At 55.7% G+C, this 17,056-nt stretch overlaps 1 protein-coding gene across 1 annotated transcript; it reads right to left on the reverse strand.

Annotated features, from left to right (window-relative positions):
• Positions 1-1,114: 1,114 nt before the first annotated feature.
• SAMD14 (sterile alpha motif domain containing 14) lies at positions 1,115-16,747 on the reverse strand. The gene is made up of 10 exons (XM_032457782.1): positions 14,029-16,747; positions 10,354-10,408; positions 5,782-5,948; positions 5,144-5,432; positions 4,325-4,412; positions 4,160-4,234; positions 3,894-4,053; positions 2,533-2,652; positions 2,291-2,446; positions 1,115-1,497 (listed from the first exon to the last, which is right to left on the reverse strand). The coding sequence occupies exons 2-10, from the start codon at positions 10,394-10,396 to the stop codon at positions 1,342-1,344; spliced, it is 1,254 nt and encodes a 417-aa protein (XP_032313673.1). The 5' UTR covers positions 10,397-10,408; positions 14,029-16,747; the 3' UTR covers positions 1,115-1,341.
• Positions 16,748-17,056: the final 309 nt, after the last annotated feature.

Below are 17,056 nucleotides of genomic sequence, written 5' to 3' on the forward strand. Positions count from 1 at the left end.
CTCCCAGAACAGACAGTAGAGAGGAAGGAGGAAGGGACTGAGACCCAAGGATGGGGTGGCCCTCAGGTCACAGCCCCTGGGCAGGAATGATGAGAATAGGCATGCATTGGGGCCTGTCTACCACTCCAGGCAGATGGGAGGAGGTGGAGGGATGTTTCTCATCAGAGGCCCCCAGCCCTACTGGTAACTCCGGCCAGTGCTCCAGAAGGTGGGCTAGCTGCTGGCCAGCACCATACCTGGATGCTCCCTCCCTACAAGGACAGATGCCATGTCTGCAGGGATAGACTCCACCCCGACCCCTCCTTGTGTCCCGCGGACCAGAGCCTGCACTGTCTGCCAGTTCTGGAGCCCACTGAGGCCCCAGTGGGGACAAGGACAGATGGGAAGGGTGAATGAACCTTTCCAATTTAGTGACTTCCAGGGGACCTCCTAGATTTTGCCTCTGCCTGGCTAGGGTGCGGATTCACCAGTTCAGTACTGCCTAGTCATTGGTAGGTGGTGTCCTCTGTCCCCATCAGCTCCCAAGTTTACTTTGTCCTCAGGGAGGGCGCAGGCAGCCTCTGAGGGAGCAACAGAAGTGGGCAGGGCTTGAAGAGTGGGTCAAAGACCAGGCTTTGAATGGGCCCTGGGAGGGGCAGACCTATAGGGGTGTCATCTCACCACTGAGACCCACAGGACAGGGAAGGGGAAAAGGAGGAGCTTTTCCTCTTCCCTTCCTTCTAAAGTCCTTGCAGAGGTGATGTGGGATAACCATGCTGCTTTCTCTGCTCTCCTGTTGAGGAGTGCAGACTGGGAGTCTACCCTGAGTGCAACCAACTTGCCGCAGTGCCCAGCGGCCTCCCTGGGGAGCAGACCAGAGCTCTCCCAATACCCAGTCACCCTGGAGGGTTGGAAAGGAACTACTTTCTCTACCTGCTCCTGCAGGGATGCTCAGCCTACCTCTCTGAGCCCAGGGCCTCTGGAAAGCAAGCAGGCCTCCTAGTTCACTGGCTGCCCCAGCACCACCTTGGCCTGAGGGCAGAGGGTCAGAAGGAGTCAGGTGCCTCTGGGCTTCCAAACTTGATTCTGCCCTGGCTTCTCTGCCCATAATCTGCCACGTCCCCCAGGAACCCTATGCCAAACAGTTCTTTAAATGGGATTTATGACTGGGCACTTTCCCTGGGGTCTCCCTTTCTCAGGGACCTGGGTCCAGACAGATGACAGGGTGAGAGGGCGTGTTCCTCCTGAGAGCAAGGGGCCTGACCAGCCCAAGCCTGGTGCCCTGGCCCTGCCTCCCAGGGTGGCCTGTGCCCGTGGGGCCCAACAGCTGCCCGTGCCGGGTGCCAGCGCCTCCCCGCCCCCCTAGCTCTTCTTGGCCTCCTGCTCCCTGCGCCGGAGCTTCTCACGCTGCCGCGCAGCCTTCTCCTGGGCCTTGCGCTCCTTCTCAGCGGCCGCCGCCAGCTCCTTCAACTTCCGCTTCACTAGCGCCCGGTCATGCGAGTTGCTGAGCCCCAGGCTCTGGGGGAGGAATCCAAGGGTGAGGGAAAGAGCCCTGACCCCCCTGGCCAGCCCAAGGTGGCCCAGGTGGATTCTGGAACTCAGCCAGGTCGCCACCTCCCAGACTCACTGATGGATCAGAGCCCTCAGGGCAGGAATTTGGAATGGGAGTGGTTGGGAGAGAGAAGGATGGAGGGTTCCAGGCCCTTTGCCCCTCCCCTTCCTCTACTCAGGATTTCAGCCTTAGCGTGACCCTGCCTGACCCCCTGAGACCCAGAGATGGGGCGCAACGTGCCCAAGGACACACAGCTAGTCAGTGGCTAAGGCCCCTCCCCACTCCGGAGACTTCCTGGGAGACCCTCACCACTGCTTCCCCAAACAACTCAGCAGAAGGTGCAGAACAGGCCAGAAACCTCCCAGCAGAGATCAGCGCACCCCTAGCCCCACCACCCCGCCCACTTCCCTCCCACAACCACCAGCCTCCAAGACTGAGAACCAGATGAGCTGACCAGGGGAAACTCCTTAAGAGTCCAGAGTCAGAGGATATGATAGTCTGAGAGGTCAAGGTTAACCTGTAGACTTGGGCTGGAGCTTGAAAGTCAAACTGAAGAATTTGGCTGGGGTCACACTGGGGACTCCCAAGTTAGACTCGGGGGCCCATCACAGAGTAAAGATCAGGCCAAGGGCCTTGCCTAGAGGTCAGAGGTCAGGGCAGTGGTCTTAGAGGGAGCGGAAAGGTCAGGATGAGGGGATCCCAATCCTTGAAGTTTGCCTCAGGCTCCGGCTGCATCGGGGCCCTTCCACTCAGACCCACCTTAAGTTTGCTTCCGTCCAGCTGCAGTAGCTGCGGCCCATCCACCTGCCGTGCAGCAAACTCAGCGGCATACTGCTCCAGGTTGAGGCTGTGCAGCCACTGGCCTACCTGCTGACTGGTCCAGTGGTAAACAGTGGGGAGAGGTTCATCCAGGAACTGGGATGGAGACCAAGGAGAGTGAGCGGGGAAGACGTGGCCTGTGCCCTCATACCTGGCAGAGTCAGAGGTCAGGGCTTGCTTACCTCATCCGAAGACTGGGACAGTGTGTGGTAGGGGTAGGAACACTTGGTCGCCTGCCGGGGACCACTGGGGATCTTGGGGCTGCTGCTGGGGGGTGTGGAGTCATCACTCAGGGTGGATTCCTAGAAGGGAAGGGAGTGCATTCCACTGAGGAGTGCGCTGAGGAGAGCGCTCACCTCTAAACCCAAGGGAGTCACCCTTGACCCGCCACCCTCACCCAGATGGAGCTGATGTCCAGGCTCGGCACCAGGCTCAGTGCCCCTGAGCACGAACCAGGAACTGGAGGACACGACTCATGGGAGGCATCAGGGTCTGAGGCCTCAGGGAGGATGTGGGGCTAGAACTGAGCCAGGCAGAGTAGTTAGCGGGAATGGAGGAGGTCAGACTAGGTATCGCTTCCTAGACAGCTGACCGGGGTTCCCCAGGTGGGGTCAGATGTCCCTGTCTTGCACCTCCCCTGTGGCCTCTAGCACCCTGGCCTATAAATGCCTGGTTAGAAGTCCTTGTCCTCACTGGACTGTGAGCTCTACAAGGGCCTGGGCTGTGTCTGTTCACCATGGTATCCCCAGGGCCCAGGCCAAGGGAAGGAAGAAAAAGGGAGAGATGGAAGGAGGGCATGGGAGGAGGGATCCCCTTCTCCCCTGAGTTCCCAGCTTTCTGATCTCCTCTGCCCCTGTGGCACATGAGTAACAGAACGACAACAAGCGTAGGCTGAAGGACATAGGGCCTGGCACCTAAATCCAGTTCGGTCTGTGGGCAAATCCCTTCTCTCTGGACCTGGATTTGCTCATCTGTACAGTGGGGGCGAGCGTGCCTGCCCTCCCTACTTCACTGAGCCTTTGTGAGAGTAAAGCAAAAACACGCATTTGGAGTTTTGTAGACCGTGGAGCCTGGTGAACAGAAGCAGATGCTCACTGTTGCTTCTGTTACGTGGTATCATTTCTCCCAAAGGGTTGTGAGCTTTCTGAGCACTAGCTAGGTTGGGGTCCTGTTCACCTGTTTCCCCCAAGCCTCACTGCATGTATGTAGCTCAGCTCCTAAGACAGGACGTGGGGCTAGAACTGAGCCAAGCAAAAGAGTTAGCAGGAAGACAGGAGCCCCCAGGCTGCATGTATAGTAGGGATGATGGTGCTCAGTGATGTGTGTGGAATGGAAGCAATGAATGAACTACAACATATGAATGAGTGAGCAAGTGAGTGTATGAACTCAAGAGACTGGATGAATTAACGAATCTCTGAATGGCTCCATGGATGGACAAATGGACTCCAGGGATGCCTGGTCGCAGCCCAAGCTGGGGTGAAGTATGCTGTTAAGCCACCTGAGTCGAGGGGCCTGTATGGGGGCTAGAAGGCCATGGACTCACCTGAGAAGCTGACTTCTTAGGGCTGAAGCCCTCGTGTTTAGGGGAGCAGGCCGGGGAGGTGGTGCTGCCAGAGGACGCCGAGCCCTTGCCACTGTCTGTGAACCAGGAAAAGGGCAGGAACGGGGAGCCCCCTGATCTGCTGGACCCCTCCACCGACTCCCTGTGGAGAGAGCACCCTGCGTGGGTGTGGACACCAAGGCGAGGGCCAGGGCCCACAGGGAGCCATGGGCAGAAGCTACGGTTGAGGGGCTGTGGGTGCCTCTTACCTGCTGCCCATGGACAGGCGGTTGCTGCCCTTCTCCTTCCGGCTCTTGCTAGTGGATGCTCGGCGTAAGGTGACCCTGTGGAAAGGGCAAGAGGGACGGGGACAGTGCTGCCCCCTGTGCTACCCCCATTCCCAAACCTTTTGTTCTGGCCCCTCCTCCACTCACCCCAGGTCCAGGAACTTTCGGCGAGTCTTCTTATCCAGGCCAATGGTAGGGCTGGAGGGCTCAGGTGGGCTGGCATCCCGGCTGTCATCTTTTGAGGAAGAGAAGGAAGGAAATAGCCCATGTGGTGGCTTGTCTGCCTCCTTCAGCTGCCAGTGAGGTGGTAGAAATTCTCTTGACTTAGAATCAGGCAACCTGGCTCTGGCGCCCTCCACTAGCCGTGTGATCTAGGACAAGTCATCACCTCTCTGAGCTTCCTGCATCTCAAACATGGGGATAGTAACTGCCTATTTCATGGAACCTAACAGGATGTTGATGACAGCCTTATACAAAGCATAAATCACTCTGAAAAAGGAGGGACCACTACTCCACTGTTAATTTTATCATGGCCAACTTTTAACCAATTTCCAATCATGGCTCCCATGTCACATCCTCAGAGAAGCCTTCCAGGATGCTCCCAACTGGTTGCTTTCACCCTGATACATGCTCTCCTGCCCTGCTCACTGTTTCTCGCGTAGCACTTACTACACCTTGTAAACATATATTTAATTAACGGATAAATTGGTTTCTTCCCCCCTCTAAACTATAAGAAATTATTTGTTTCTTCCCATGAGGACGAGGACTGCATCTGCTTGCTCTTTTGTGTGTCCCAGTGTGCAGCAGTGTCTGGCACCTATTAAGGCGCTCAGGAAACGAGTGAATGAACCGTGGCCTTCCCCCACCCTCCCCCAAGCCACCCTGTCCCTCGGGTCGGCCATGCGTGCACTCCGGCGCCCACCCGACCGCTTGCCGGCAAGGGACGCCGCGCCGGCGGCCGCTCACCTTCGCTGTGCGGCTCGGCGCGGGGGTGGCGGCGCGCGAAGCTGGGCGAGCTGTCGGACGAGGGCGCTGAGCGTGGCGGCGAGCACGAGGCGGCGGCCAGGCCCTCGTGCGAGGCGGTGTTGTGCAGGGGCCGGTAGCGTGTGCGCGGCGAGGGCGGCGGCTCGTCCTCGTCCAGGCTGCGCCGCAACCCAGGAGGCTCCAGACAGAAGGAGCCCCCGGCCGGGGACCCTGGGCTCGAATGCAAAGGCGAGCGCAGCCGGTGCAGAGGGCTCCCGCAGCCGTCGGTCACCTGGAGGAGGGGCAGCTGCTCACCGCCAACCCGCCTCCCCTTTCCCCCGAGGGGAGCCGGGACTCCTAGGTCCTTCTGGGGCCTGGAGGGAGGGTTTCTTCGTGGATCCTGCCTCCTTCACTTACTAACTGTGTGACTGTTAGTGAACCTCTCAGAGCCTCAGTTTCCTCATCTGGAAGATGGGGATAATACCTTCCTTGAGAAGATGAAATTAGCCAGAAGTGAACTACAGCTATTATTTTTTAGCCTTATTAGTCAGAAGTCTGGGGGTGTGGTTTCCCCGGAATCGTGGTTTGAAGGGATTATCCAGGGGCAAGAAGGGTGGGTGGGTTATGTGGATTGCCCCAACCTTGCCTCCGGGCCCATCGGAGCCTTCACCATCCTCTGCAGAGCTGGCACTGTCCCGAAGCCTCGAGCGGGAGGGCCGGTGTCTCCGGCCCTTAGCCAGTAGTTGGGCCCGGGCCTTGTGTAAACTGCTGTCCAGTCTGACGGTCTCTGGTACAGCCAAGTCCAGGTCTGCAAACCGGGGGAGTGGGGCAGAGACCAGACACATGAGGACAGCAAGCCCAGAGGCCCACCTCAAGCGGCCACCTGCGCTCACACCCAGACATTCAACAAATGTCTCTGAGTGCTGGGCACTGGGAGTACAGATGAGATGGAAAACCAGGTCTCTCACAGTCTCCTGGGGAGCTGGACACGTCTGCTCATATACACAGCAGCGTGATGGAACCACTCACAGGCACAGAGGAGGACAGGGCGGCTCTGTTTGGATGAGTTGGAGGAAGAACCACCAAAACTGGGTCTTAAGGTCTGGACAGGAGTTTATAAGAAGAGGTTGGCAAGACTGGTACATGACATGCTGGGAAATAGGGAGGCTGGGGGCAGGGGCGGGGCACCTCCAGGGCAACGGGAGGGCAGGTTTGTGGAGGGAAGAACAGGAGAATGAGGCCTGAGAGAGCACGGTCATCATGGCTACTGGTGAAGAAGTGTCAAGTACACACCAGGATGTACATACATCGCCTCGTCTACTCAAAACAGCCCCTGGACTAGGGACAGCTACTACGCACATTTTACAGTGGAGCAAACTGAGGGTCAGAGAGCAGTGGTCCAGGATTTGAGCCTGGCTAGTCTAGCTTCAGGGTCGCACTGAGACAGCACTGCTGAGCATCTAGAGTGCTCACGGTTGAACTGGAGCAGAGGGACCCCCCACAAGCCAGTGGCAGCAACAGAGAGGAAAGCCCACAGACCCCGAAGCCTGTCTCTCCCACCCTGGGTTCCGTGGCCCAGGGCTAGGTCCTGGATGAGGACAGGGAGGAAGAATATGCAAACCTAACGGATCATGCCTAAACCCTATAGAGTCATTTGCTCCACGTGAGAACTCAGCCTTCGCTTTGCAGTGTCCCTGAGCTTGCCACTGGGAGTCTCCAGGCAGAAAGGTTTCTTCCCAGACCTTAGCATGGGTTGAGACCTTTCTTCACCACTCTGTCCACCATGATCTCAGGGATGCCACCCCAAAACTCATGCCCGCCCTGCTTTGCCTGCTCCTCTTTCTCTTGTCTGCAGACACCCCCTAAGCCATCCCAGTGGCTGGACTACCACCCATGTCTATTTCCAGCCTGATCCCTCCCCTGAACTCCAAGCCTGGGCACCTCAGCACCTGCCAGGGAACTTGCCAGGTCAAAAGCACCCAGGCACCGCAAACTCAGCCTATCAAACAAACCCACCAACTTGCCTCAAGTGGATTCTCCATCCCCTGGCTCAGTGAAAGGCCCCTGTCCACCCAGTCACCCCACTCAGACAGCTCTGAGCTACCTTTCCCTCAGACCAGACCCGGTTGGTAATTCATGAATCCATCTGCCTATGTGACACCCCCACTTGGATGTCCAATTGGCATCTTTAACCCAGATGTGAAAATTGGACCTCTGCACTCCCCAAGCTGCTCTTCATAGTCTGCCCCTCTCGGTGAATGGCAGCTCCATCCTTCCAGCTGCTCAGGTCAGACCCCTGAAGTCACCCTTGACTCCTCCCCTCCCCTCCCACCCTACAAACTGATCCACCCACAATTCCTGTTAGTTCTACTTTGGAAATATATCTAGACATACTGAAATATTTATGGTGAAATGACATGATGTTTTGGATTAGGTTCAAAATAATCCAGAAGACTAGGAAGGGGATATAGATGAAATGAGACTATCCGTGAGTTGACGATTGTTGAGGTTGGGTGATGAGTACATGGGCGGATGATGGAGTACATTGTGCTAGTCTCTCTGCTTTTGATTTCCCACAATAAAACACTGTTTACAGGTGTCTGTGTACACACGCTTACACACATGCATACATGTGGGGAGAAAGAGGAAGGGAGGGGAGAGGGAGAACTCACAGCACCCCTGGTCTAGGTCACCATCACCTCTTGCCTCGATTATTACAAATCCTCCCAGTGAGTCTTCCCTCTGCCTCCCTTTCCCATTTACAGTCTATTTTCAACACAGCAGCCAGAGTGATCCTGATAAAACATGTCAGCTTGTGTCACTCCTCTGCTCAGAACCCTCCAGTGACTTCCATCTCACACAGAGCAAGAAGCCTCCAGACTCAGGCTGTTAGGTGACTCTCCCCGACTCTCCCCATCTTGCTTCCTCCACTCCAGCCACCCTGGCCTCCAGGCTCTTCACACAAGCCCATCCTGTGCCTCAGGGCCTTTGCATTTCCTGCAAGGCCCTTGGCACAGAATTCTGCATGGTTCTCTCTCTCACCTCCTTCAAGTCTTTGCTTAAAGGCTTCCTCTCATCAAGGACTCCCCTGACCCCTCAATTTAAATACCCCCAGAACCCCCACTGCTAATTTTTTCCTGTATCATTTACCATTCTCTAGCATACCATTTATTTTACTTATTTAACTTATTGTCTCTCTCCATCCATTAGAATGTCAGCTACAGGAAGGCAGAGTTTTGTCTATTTTGTTCATTGCTCTAACATAGGCATCAAATAGTGTGTGTGTGAAAGAGACTGTGTGTGCATGAGTGTTATAAATGCTTTACAACTACTATTTCATTGAAAACTCCCCCCAACCCAAGGAGGAAGAGACTCCGGGAATCCCCAGGGCAGCCTGAATTTCCCTGAAGGTCTATGAAGAGCAGGCCAGGGTTATAGGGAGTCTGGCTCCGAGACTTGGTGTGTAACTAACCAAGCTCGCTCTACTGCCTCTGAGGCCGAGATGGGAGCGACATGTGAGTCCAAACTCTTATTTTACAGATGGGGAAACTGAGGCTTAGAAAGGGAAGTTTGGCCCAGAGTTCAAAGGGACTTAAGGACAGCAGGCAGGTCTCTTGGCCAGAGCTCTCGCTGCTCAGGGGGGTGCGGCGGAGGGTGAACTGATGGGCACCCTCTACCCGTCCAGCACCGGGCTGTTGCCCAGCCACTGGGGCCAGGGGGACGGGCCCTTTGCGCCTGGATCTGGGCCACATCAAGACCATGGTCTTACCTTGAGGGGCTAGGGAGCAAAGGGACTCCTAAGTGGCTTGGGGGATTTTCATGCAAAGTGGGGCCAGCCTCTCCTCCAGTCCCTTGCTCTACTGGGCCCCCCTCACCTCCTTCCATCCCTCTCTCCCTCCATCTCTCTCCCATCTCTCTTTCCCCCTGGGAGTTAGCCCAGCCCTGGGCAGTGGGAAGCCATGAATATTTAATTGTCTTTCTCTTCAGGAAGCAGGCCAGGCGAGCTGCTACCTCAGCAGGTCCAGGAGAAGGAAAACAGGAAGGTTTGGGGTGTCGGGTGAGGGGATTGGAAGCTGAAAAGCCCAAGGACGGGGTAGCTCACCTCTGTCAGGCCAGGGGTCAGGCTGGGCCTGGATGGGGTTGGAGAGACTCAGTGTCTGAGGCCCAGAGGCAGTTCAAGGCTGGGGGAGTCCCCAAGGCAAACCCTTCACTCCACAGGCCCCGGGGAGACCAGGGAAAGCAGCGTTCCCCAGGAGCCGGGAGGGGGAAGCCACAGTTCCAGGCATTGCCAGGGCTTGTGGCTGTCACAAGGGAGAATGGGGTGAGTGGGGGAGGGGGAGGAGGAGAGGGTAAGGAAGGTGGAGATGAGAAGGCTGGGGAGGAGAAGCTGGGGGCCCCATGGCATTCGGCACATAGGAGCCCCTCCTGGCTGAGTTCTTTTAAAGCCTGCACATACAGTACCGGCTTTCTGTCTCCACCTCTCCCTCATGTTCCTCCCTATTCTTTTGCCCACTGACTCCTCCACCAAATCCAGTCAGGAAACAGCCTTTCCACCCCAGTGCATGCTGGGAACTCTGCCCCATCAGTGGTCTTTCTCTAGTCTACACAATAGAAAGACTGCAGCGGGTAAGTGATGGTGCAGGAGGTGTGTCCATGCACCCCAGTGTGTACAGAGGGTCAGCCTAGGGGTGCTGACGCTGAGTGTGTGTTATGCATTTTTTATTTTCTTGCACACTCATCACTGCAAGGTAAGTTCCCTTATTTATGTGACTTGGAGGTAATGTGTGTCAGCTGTGCTAGGGGATCCAGGTGTGCAGCATAGTGACTGTGAGCAGGGAGGTAGGCAGTCGGGATTTCTAGTCCTCGCTCTGCCACTAACCTGCCCTGTAACCTTTAAAGCAAAGTCATTTCCACACTCTGTGTCCTTGGCTCACTGTCTGCAAAATGGGCACACTTCTTAGCAGTATTGTGAGGGTTAAATAATGCAGCACATGTGAGATGGGGGTGCTAACCTGGTACCTGGCCTGAGACAGGCACTTGATCATGGGCATCCTTATTATTATTGTTGTAGTTGGATATCACTCAGACAATGGTGACAAAGAAGGCCACAAGACACACACACACACACACACACACACACACACGACTCCAAGGGACTCCTCCCTCCCAATGCCCAATAGCCTTGGCTAGAGATAGAGCCAAACTGAACTTACCGAAAACCTCATCCGCAGGTTCTCGGAGCTTTGAAGAAGCCATGACTCAAGAGAGCTGAAGAGGACAAGGGAAGAGAGAAAAAGACCTGGATAAGAGGTTCCATTTGGTGGAGGGAGGCAAGGGAGGTGCCGATGACCACCAGCTCTGGGCCTTCTGGCCTCTCATCTTCCCTTACAACTCTCCCTCTGGCCCCTGGAAGAAAAGTCATCTGAACCATACCCCAGATGTGGGGTTGGGGCAGGAGGCAGAAGCAGAAGGGTAGGGGCAGAAGCAAGTCCAGGGTGTAGACACAGGCTGAGTCCTGTGGTCCGGGTTCAAGCTGATTTGCTCCACATGGGTCATGGAACTTCCCCCTTCACTGTCTTGGGCCTTTCCATCATTAACATTCCCTAAAACTTTTAATCATCATAAATTGTCCAACATCAAATTTGGGAGAAAACTTGGAGATGATTAAATCCAATCCTCTCATTTTACAAATAAAGAAGCAGATGAGAGAATGACTGACCTAAGATCACATAACAAGTTAATGGCAAAATCTGAATCAGAACCCAGTCTCTTCCATCTGCTCATCTATCTCCCTCCCTCCTTATCCATGCACCTACTTGGCCATTCACCCATCCATTCATTCGCCCATTCATCATCCATCCAGCCAACCATCTATCTTTCCAACCACTCATCCAGCCAACACCCAGCCCCACCCAACCATCCACCCATTTTTACATCCATCAGTTTATACCATCCATCCATCCATCTTCCCATCCATCACCCAGTCCTGCCTCCCCCGACTCCCATCACTGGTGTGCTCACCACCTGCCTTCCTGAACATGAGCTGTTCAGGAAGCTGGCATCATCAGCAGGGCCACTGTTTTCTTGACAAACTCACAGTTCTCACAGTTCTCGACAGACTCGCAGATGCAGAAGGGTATGAGAAGTACTCACAGCAGAACAGTGGACAGCCAAATCTCTGTGATGCGTCAAATTTGTTCTGGGAAGACGTATGGATGGGTAGGGGGTTTGTTTTGTTTTGTTTGTGGGAAACAAGAAAGGAAGGGCAGGTGGGGAAGCAGGATAGATGTAGCTGAAACAATTCGGGCAGGCTTCCTAGCAGATGTAGGATTGCAGCATCCCTAAACCAAGGCCTGCGGGTTAGAGGGGAAGGGGAATGCCAGATGAGGGGAGAGAGCGGAAGCTCAGGGGCAGGGGCACACTGCAAGGTTGGGACATGATCTCTAATTACTTCTTTTTTTTTTAACGGAGGTACTGGGGATTATCTTCATGCCTGCTAAGCATGTGCTCTACCACTGAGCTATAACCTCACCCTCTCCAATTACTTCTAACACTTAGGTCCCCATAAGAAGGGCAGGGCACTGGACTAGGCCATACCCTTGACAGTTATAGGGAAGCTAGGCCACATGCCTGCTGGGTTCTTTTCCAACTCTCCTCTTCTGTTATTACATAGATGTCATCTCATTGTGAGTTGGCCAGGCTTGGCATTCTTTGTATCCCCACTTTACAGATAGGGAAAACTGAGATGCAGGAGATAAGAGGCAGAACTCAACCTTGACCCCAGTCTCCTGCCTGTCAGCTCTATCCTGGGTGGTAATCTGCAGTCCTGAAGGCTGCTCATTAGAAAGGACACTCCTAGGAGAAGGGACAGGGGTCAAGGGAGGAGAGCAGCTCCATACTTGCTAGGACTGGATAAGCTTCAAAACTACCCCCACCCCAGGCTGGAAGCAGGAAATGAGCTGCATGAAGGGGCCTGGGATATGGGCCCTCCAAGAACACTCCTACCATTCTTGAACTCTGGGTGCTAGTAACAAAGAAGTTCTAGAATCTCTCTTCCTGTCCTGAAGAGGCCAGTGGGAAGAGAGGCTACCCCTAAGAACGAACCAAATTCCCTCATTCAATCGCAAAGCCTCATCTGATCAGGATCCAGCTTCCACCTCCTCCAGAAGACTGTCCTAGATGGCTCTCCTTCCTCTTATTTGTCTACATAATTTCTAAATCCACCCTCCCCCACCACTAGGAAATGAGTAATTTTTCTTATTTCATTGATTCCCTAACTAGGTCATATCTCCCCTACATGAGATGAGAACTCCAGGAGAGGGACCAGTATCCCCATCAGACTAGGGACTCCCTGATGACAAGAAATGCCTCTCCCATCAGAAGGGAGGCTCCCCCAGGGCAGTAGCAGTGCTTCCTCCCTTAGTCGACCGACCAGAGAATGGAGAGCCCTGGTGTTCTTTATTCAAGGTCCTAGTCTAGGGTGGAGACTCTCTTGTGGATGTAGTCCTCTTTCAGTTACCCTCTGGGGTGAGCTGGAGCTTCTAACTCACACCAGCGCCCAATCTATCCTGAGTCAGCACAAATTGAATCTTTCTTTCTCTCCCTTCAACAACTAACTCCCTGGGCTGTGTATGGGGGGGGGGGGGGGCCTCCCTACACTGTCCCATGGGAAACTCTGGGAAGCATCACATCAGGAGGTCACCAGGCCCTTCCCACCCAACCCCTCCTTCTTCCAAAACTGCATCTTGGAAAATTAAACAACCCTCATTTACACTCCTACAACACTACTCATCCCCGCTCCCCCCCCCACACACACACTCATCCACACACATTCAAAGCAGGTAACTGCGGCAAGGTGGAAATGAACCTATGTTCTGGACACAGTCTGGGCTCGGACTCTACCAGGCCAGAGTCCACTCCTTCCTCCCAAAACTTCCTCATTCCCAGAGGAGGAGACGGAACACCAACAACCTTTGACCCTTCTGTGGGAGAAAGGGAGGCAGGTGAACTCCTGGGATCCGGGGAAGGAGAAAGAGAAAGAAAGGGGGCACAAACCCTGGAGAGGGAGTAGGGAGCAGGTCAGAGACAGGTTGGTGGAGAGTCCATTCACAGAGCTGCAGAGAGGAGGAAGAAAGAGCAAGAGAAGAGCCTGGAGCTGTGGGGCCAGGGGACACAGCAGTGGAGACAGGGCTCCAGCAGCCCTGAGTGAGGCCCAAGGGAGAGGTGGAGAAGACGGCACCAGCTGCCTGCCTGCCAGGACAGGGGCGGCCCCTGGAGGGGCAGGAAAGAGGAAAGGGGCCCTGGAAGAGAAGGAGCCCAAGAGAGAAGTGCAACTGCGAAAGGAAAGCTCAGGGAGGGATGGACGGCAGAGGAGGCAGTAGGCGAGGTAGGCGAGGCAGTGTGGAGCTAGAGAAAGTGATGATCCCCTCCCGTAAGGCCCAGGCTGGGGGCATCTGGCAACAGTCGGATCCTCCTCCAAGCACCGCTGGAAATGGGGTGGGGTGGAGGACAGGGCACATTCTGCACTCCCAGGGCCCCTTTCCCTCAATCAGAGCCAAGTGGCTAGTTTCCGTCCAATCCATCAGTCCAACTCTGCACCAGACAAGATGGAGTTAAGCTCTCCCCCTCCCCCAACACCAGTTTTTTTTTTAAATTAATTTCTGCGGGCGGCGGGCAGAGGGAGAGGATTAGGGAAACAAATCCTATCTCCATCCCGTCCCCTGACAGCCCAGCACCCCAGCTCCAGGCGGCCCCCCTAGGGATAGGGAAAGAAAGGCCCTTGTCGCTTCTCCCCATCCAATCCCACTCCGGGTCCCACCGCGAGCCCAAGTGATCCCCAGCTCCGCTTCCCTATCCACCTCGGGGTCCTTGGGGTCTCGGCCTCTCACCTCCAGCATCTGTCATCTTCAGCGTCCGGCGCCTCGGGAACCCCTCAGGCCCATGGTGCTGGGGGCGGAGGCCAGGCGGGAGATGGGTGAGGGACTGTCACCCCGGCCGCGGGGGGCTCTGGGCTGGCTCCATCCACTCCATCCCGGGAGTAAGGGTAGGGGTTGGAGAGGTGGGTCCTGGAGTCGGAGGGTATGTGGGGGGAGTGGAGTTCGGAGAGAGAAGGAGAAGGTTTGCAGGAAGCAGGAGGTGCGGCGGGCGGGGCTGGACCAGGAGACCTAACGGGAAGATGCTCCGTGCGTGTGTGAGTGAGAGAGAGAGAGAGAGAGAGAGAGAGCGCGCGAGAGGAACGACCGCCCCGCCCGCTCGCCAGGCCCAGCCGGACGCGGGGTCCCCCGCCTGGCAGGCGGATACTCGTAGCGTCGTATCCGCGGGGATCCGCTGGGTTCACCGGGGAAGGGGCGATGCGGGGGCGCGTGGCGGGGAGGCCAGGCGCCCGGGAGACAAAGAACGGGAGGGAGGGAGGGGCGGAGGCGGCGGGAGTACAGGGGAGGGAGGAGGCGGCCCCGCGCCGAGGCCGGGCGAGAGGATTCTAGCTGCCGCTACTCCTCGGCCGGCCGGTGGCAGTCGGGCAGGTGGGAGCAGACAGAGAGATGGCCCCATCTTAAGACCCACGGGGCTTCTGACTCCTCTGCAAGATCTGTGAGGGTTCCTGATTCAAGCAGTCAACAGAGCAGTCGGGTGTGCCGAGGCCCAAGGGAACCAAGGGGAACAGGACCCATCCGGTGTAGGCCCTCGGGGCTTGTGGCATTGTCAGGGTGGATGGACAAGTCCGGGGGCCCTAAGGAGCCCTGGTGCTGTAAGCCCTGGTTCACAGAGGACACTTCAGCCCCGGGAGAGCACATTGGAGGGCACCCAGTCTGCGGGCTGGGAGGGCAGTGTGTGTGTGTGGAAGTGATCCAGGAGGATTCCTGGAGGAGGTGATGTGCTGGCTACTTCTTCAGGCCAGGGAGGGCAGATGTGTTAGTGGCGCTTGGCTGGGGGTGCGCGGTGCCGGAGAGTTAGGGGATGGATGTGTCAGAAGTGGGGTAGTGGTGAAGGGAGGGCTTGCACTTTATCCTACCAGCCTTAGGGAGAAAAGTAACAGATGAGGGAGGGGCTCAGATTTGCATTTTAGGACAAACCCCTGAGCTCCTTGGAGAAGGCAGCCTGAAGGCTGGGGCATCCCTCAGGAGGCTGTTGAGAGGTGGTGGGGGGTGGGGGTGGGGGAATGAAGATCTATGATCACAATAAGAACTACTCGGGATGTAGAACTGGAGAAATTGACAGGATCTGGGGACTGGCTGGCCACTGCCGGAGGAGGGGACTAGATGGCTGCAGGTCTTGGCCTGATGCCCTGGAGATGGAGAGGCGGTGGGGGGATGAGGTCAGACTTGGATTCGGTGAACTGGAGGTGGTGGCAGGCCAGCCTGGGGAGATAATGTAATAATCAACACTAGCTACTATACTGCGCTGGTTCAGGAGGTGCACTGGTTAGGCACTGCACTAAGCACTTTCTCAGATTATTAATGTTGCCCTCATGATAAACCCATGAGGTAGGTGTTTCTATTACCCCCTTTGTTCGTTCAAGAGTGAGTGGTGAGGTGGGGCAAGGGGGTGTCCAGAGCTCAAGGGAGAGGCATGCAATCTGTAAGGACAGAGTTTCTTGATGGCCTGCCAGAGTCTCTGAGGCCCAGGAAGAGCTGTGGGAGGTGGCATGTTGAGCCAGGATGGTCTTGGGACCATGGATGAGGGCAGAGCTCATAACCTTTAGGTGCTCAGGTATCTAAGGAGATGTGTGTGAGTTTTGGCATCTCTGGCTGCCTTCAGAATCTGCTGGCAGCCATGGGTTGCTGGCTAGATTATGGAGATCTGGGGAGGAGAGTGGTGACTCTGGAGGTCTTATTGGGGCTGTGTCTGGGGTCTTTAAAGCAGACAGTTTGCAGGCATTTGCTGAGATCTGGGTGGTAGGTTGGAATGGGGGTGTTGATTGTTTGGACCCTGTAGGGAGTGGGGAGATGATGTGTATGTAGCACCAGTGCTGGGGCGGTTTCTTTGGGAGGGTGTCTGTAGGCCACAGAATCCAGGAGGACCCCCTGTGTTCCTAATGATGCCCAAGCTTCTGGGAGTTGAGAAACCTCCTTCATCTGATTTCCCTCCCCTGTGGCAAGTGTTGGGGCTCTGGCAAACCCGCTCAGGCTCCTAAGAACTGGGGAGGTGGCAGGGCAGGGCTGGGGTAACGCCTCACACAGGCTTGCCCATGGCCACTTGTCACAGCCCCAAACACAGACATACTTCACAAGTGAGTCACATCACAGGCCTGAAAAACTCGCAACAAAGCTACACACATCTCCAGCCCCACACCACTCAGGCTTAGACATGAGGGGGCTACTTTCCAAAAGGGTTCTGTCTTTTGGAACATAGAATGGCCCAATACATAGGACAGATGAGGTTAGGACCCCATCCTAGATACTTAGCCCCAGTGATATTAGCAGACTCCCATGTCTGCCTCCCCATCCAGGAAGGTTCAGCCACTTCACTTCTTGGGAACTTCTTGGCTAGGTTGCCTGTGCAGGGTCTAAGTCACCTCTAACTCTGTAGACATGACCTGTGACCTTGTGGTTTGGTGGTTTCTGATCCTGGGATTTGGCCGCTTGGCTGTCTTCCCAGAATTGTTCCAAGGAAGGACCATCCACTTGTAAAAGAAAATGCCTTGAGAGACATGGCCACCATTTCCAGATTCCCGGGTGAGTCTCAGGTGGGTGGCAGGACTGGACTGGTCCTATACAACCCTGAGGTATAGAACTAGGGGTTTTGAGAGGAACCTATGAGAAGCCAGAATTTGGCTTGACATGAATGAGACTTGTGTAACAGAGCCATCCGGAAGGGAGTGGCCACCACAGGAGCTGACTGTCACTGGAGTTCTGGTGAAGGCCACTCATCTCGGGTTTGTCAGAGACCCACCAAGGTGACCCTGAAGGGCCCTAATAT

Source organism: Camelus ferus, chromosome 16, assembly GCF_009834535.1.
Source record: "Camelus ferus isolate YT-003-E chromosome 16, BCGSAC_Cfer_1.0, whole genome shotgun sequence".
Taxonomy (NCBI): Eukaryota; Metazoa; Chordata; class Mammalia; order Artiodactyla; family Camelidae; genus Camelus; species Camelus ferus.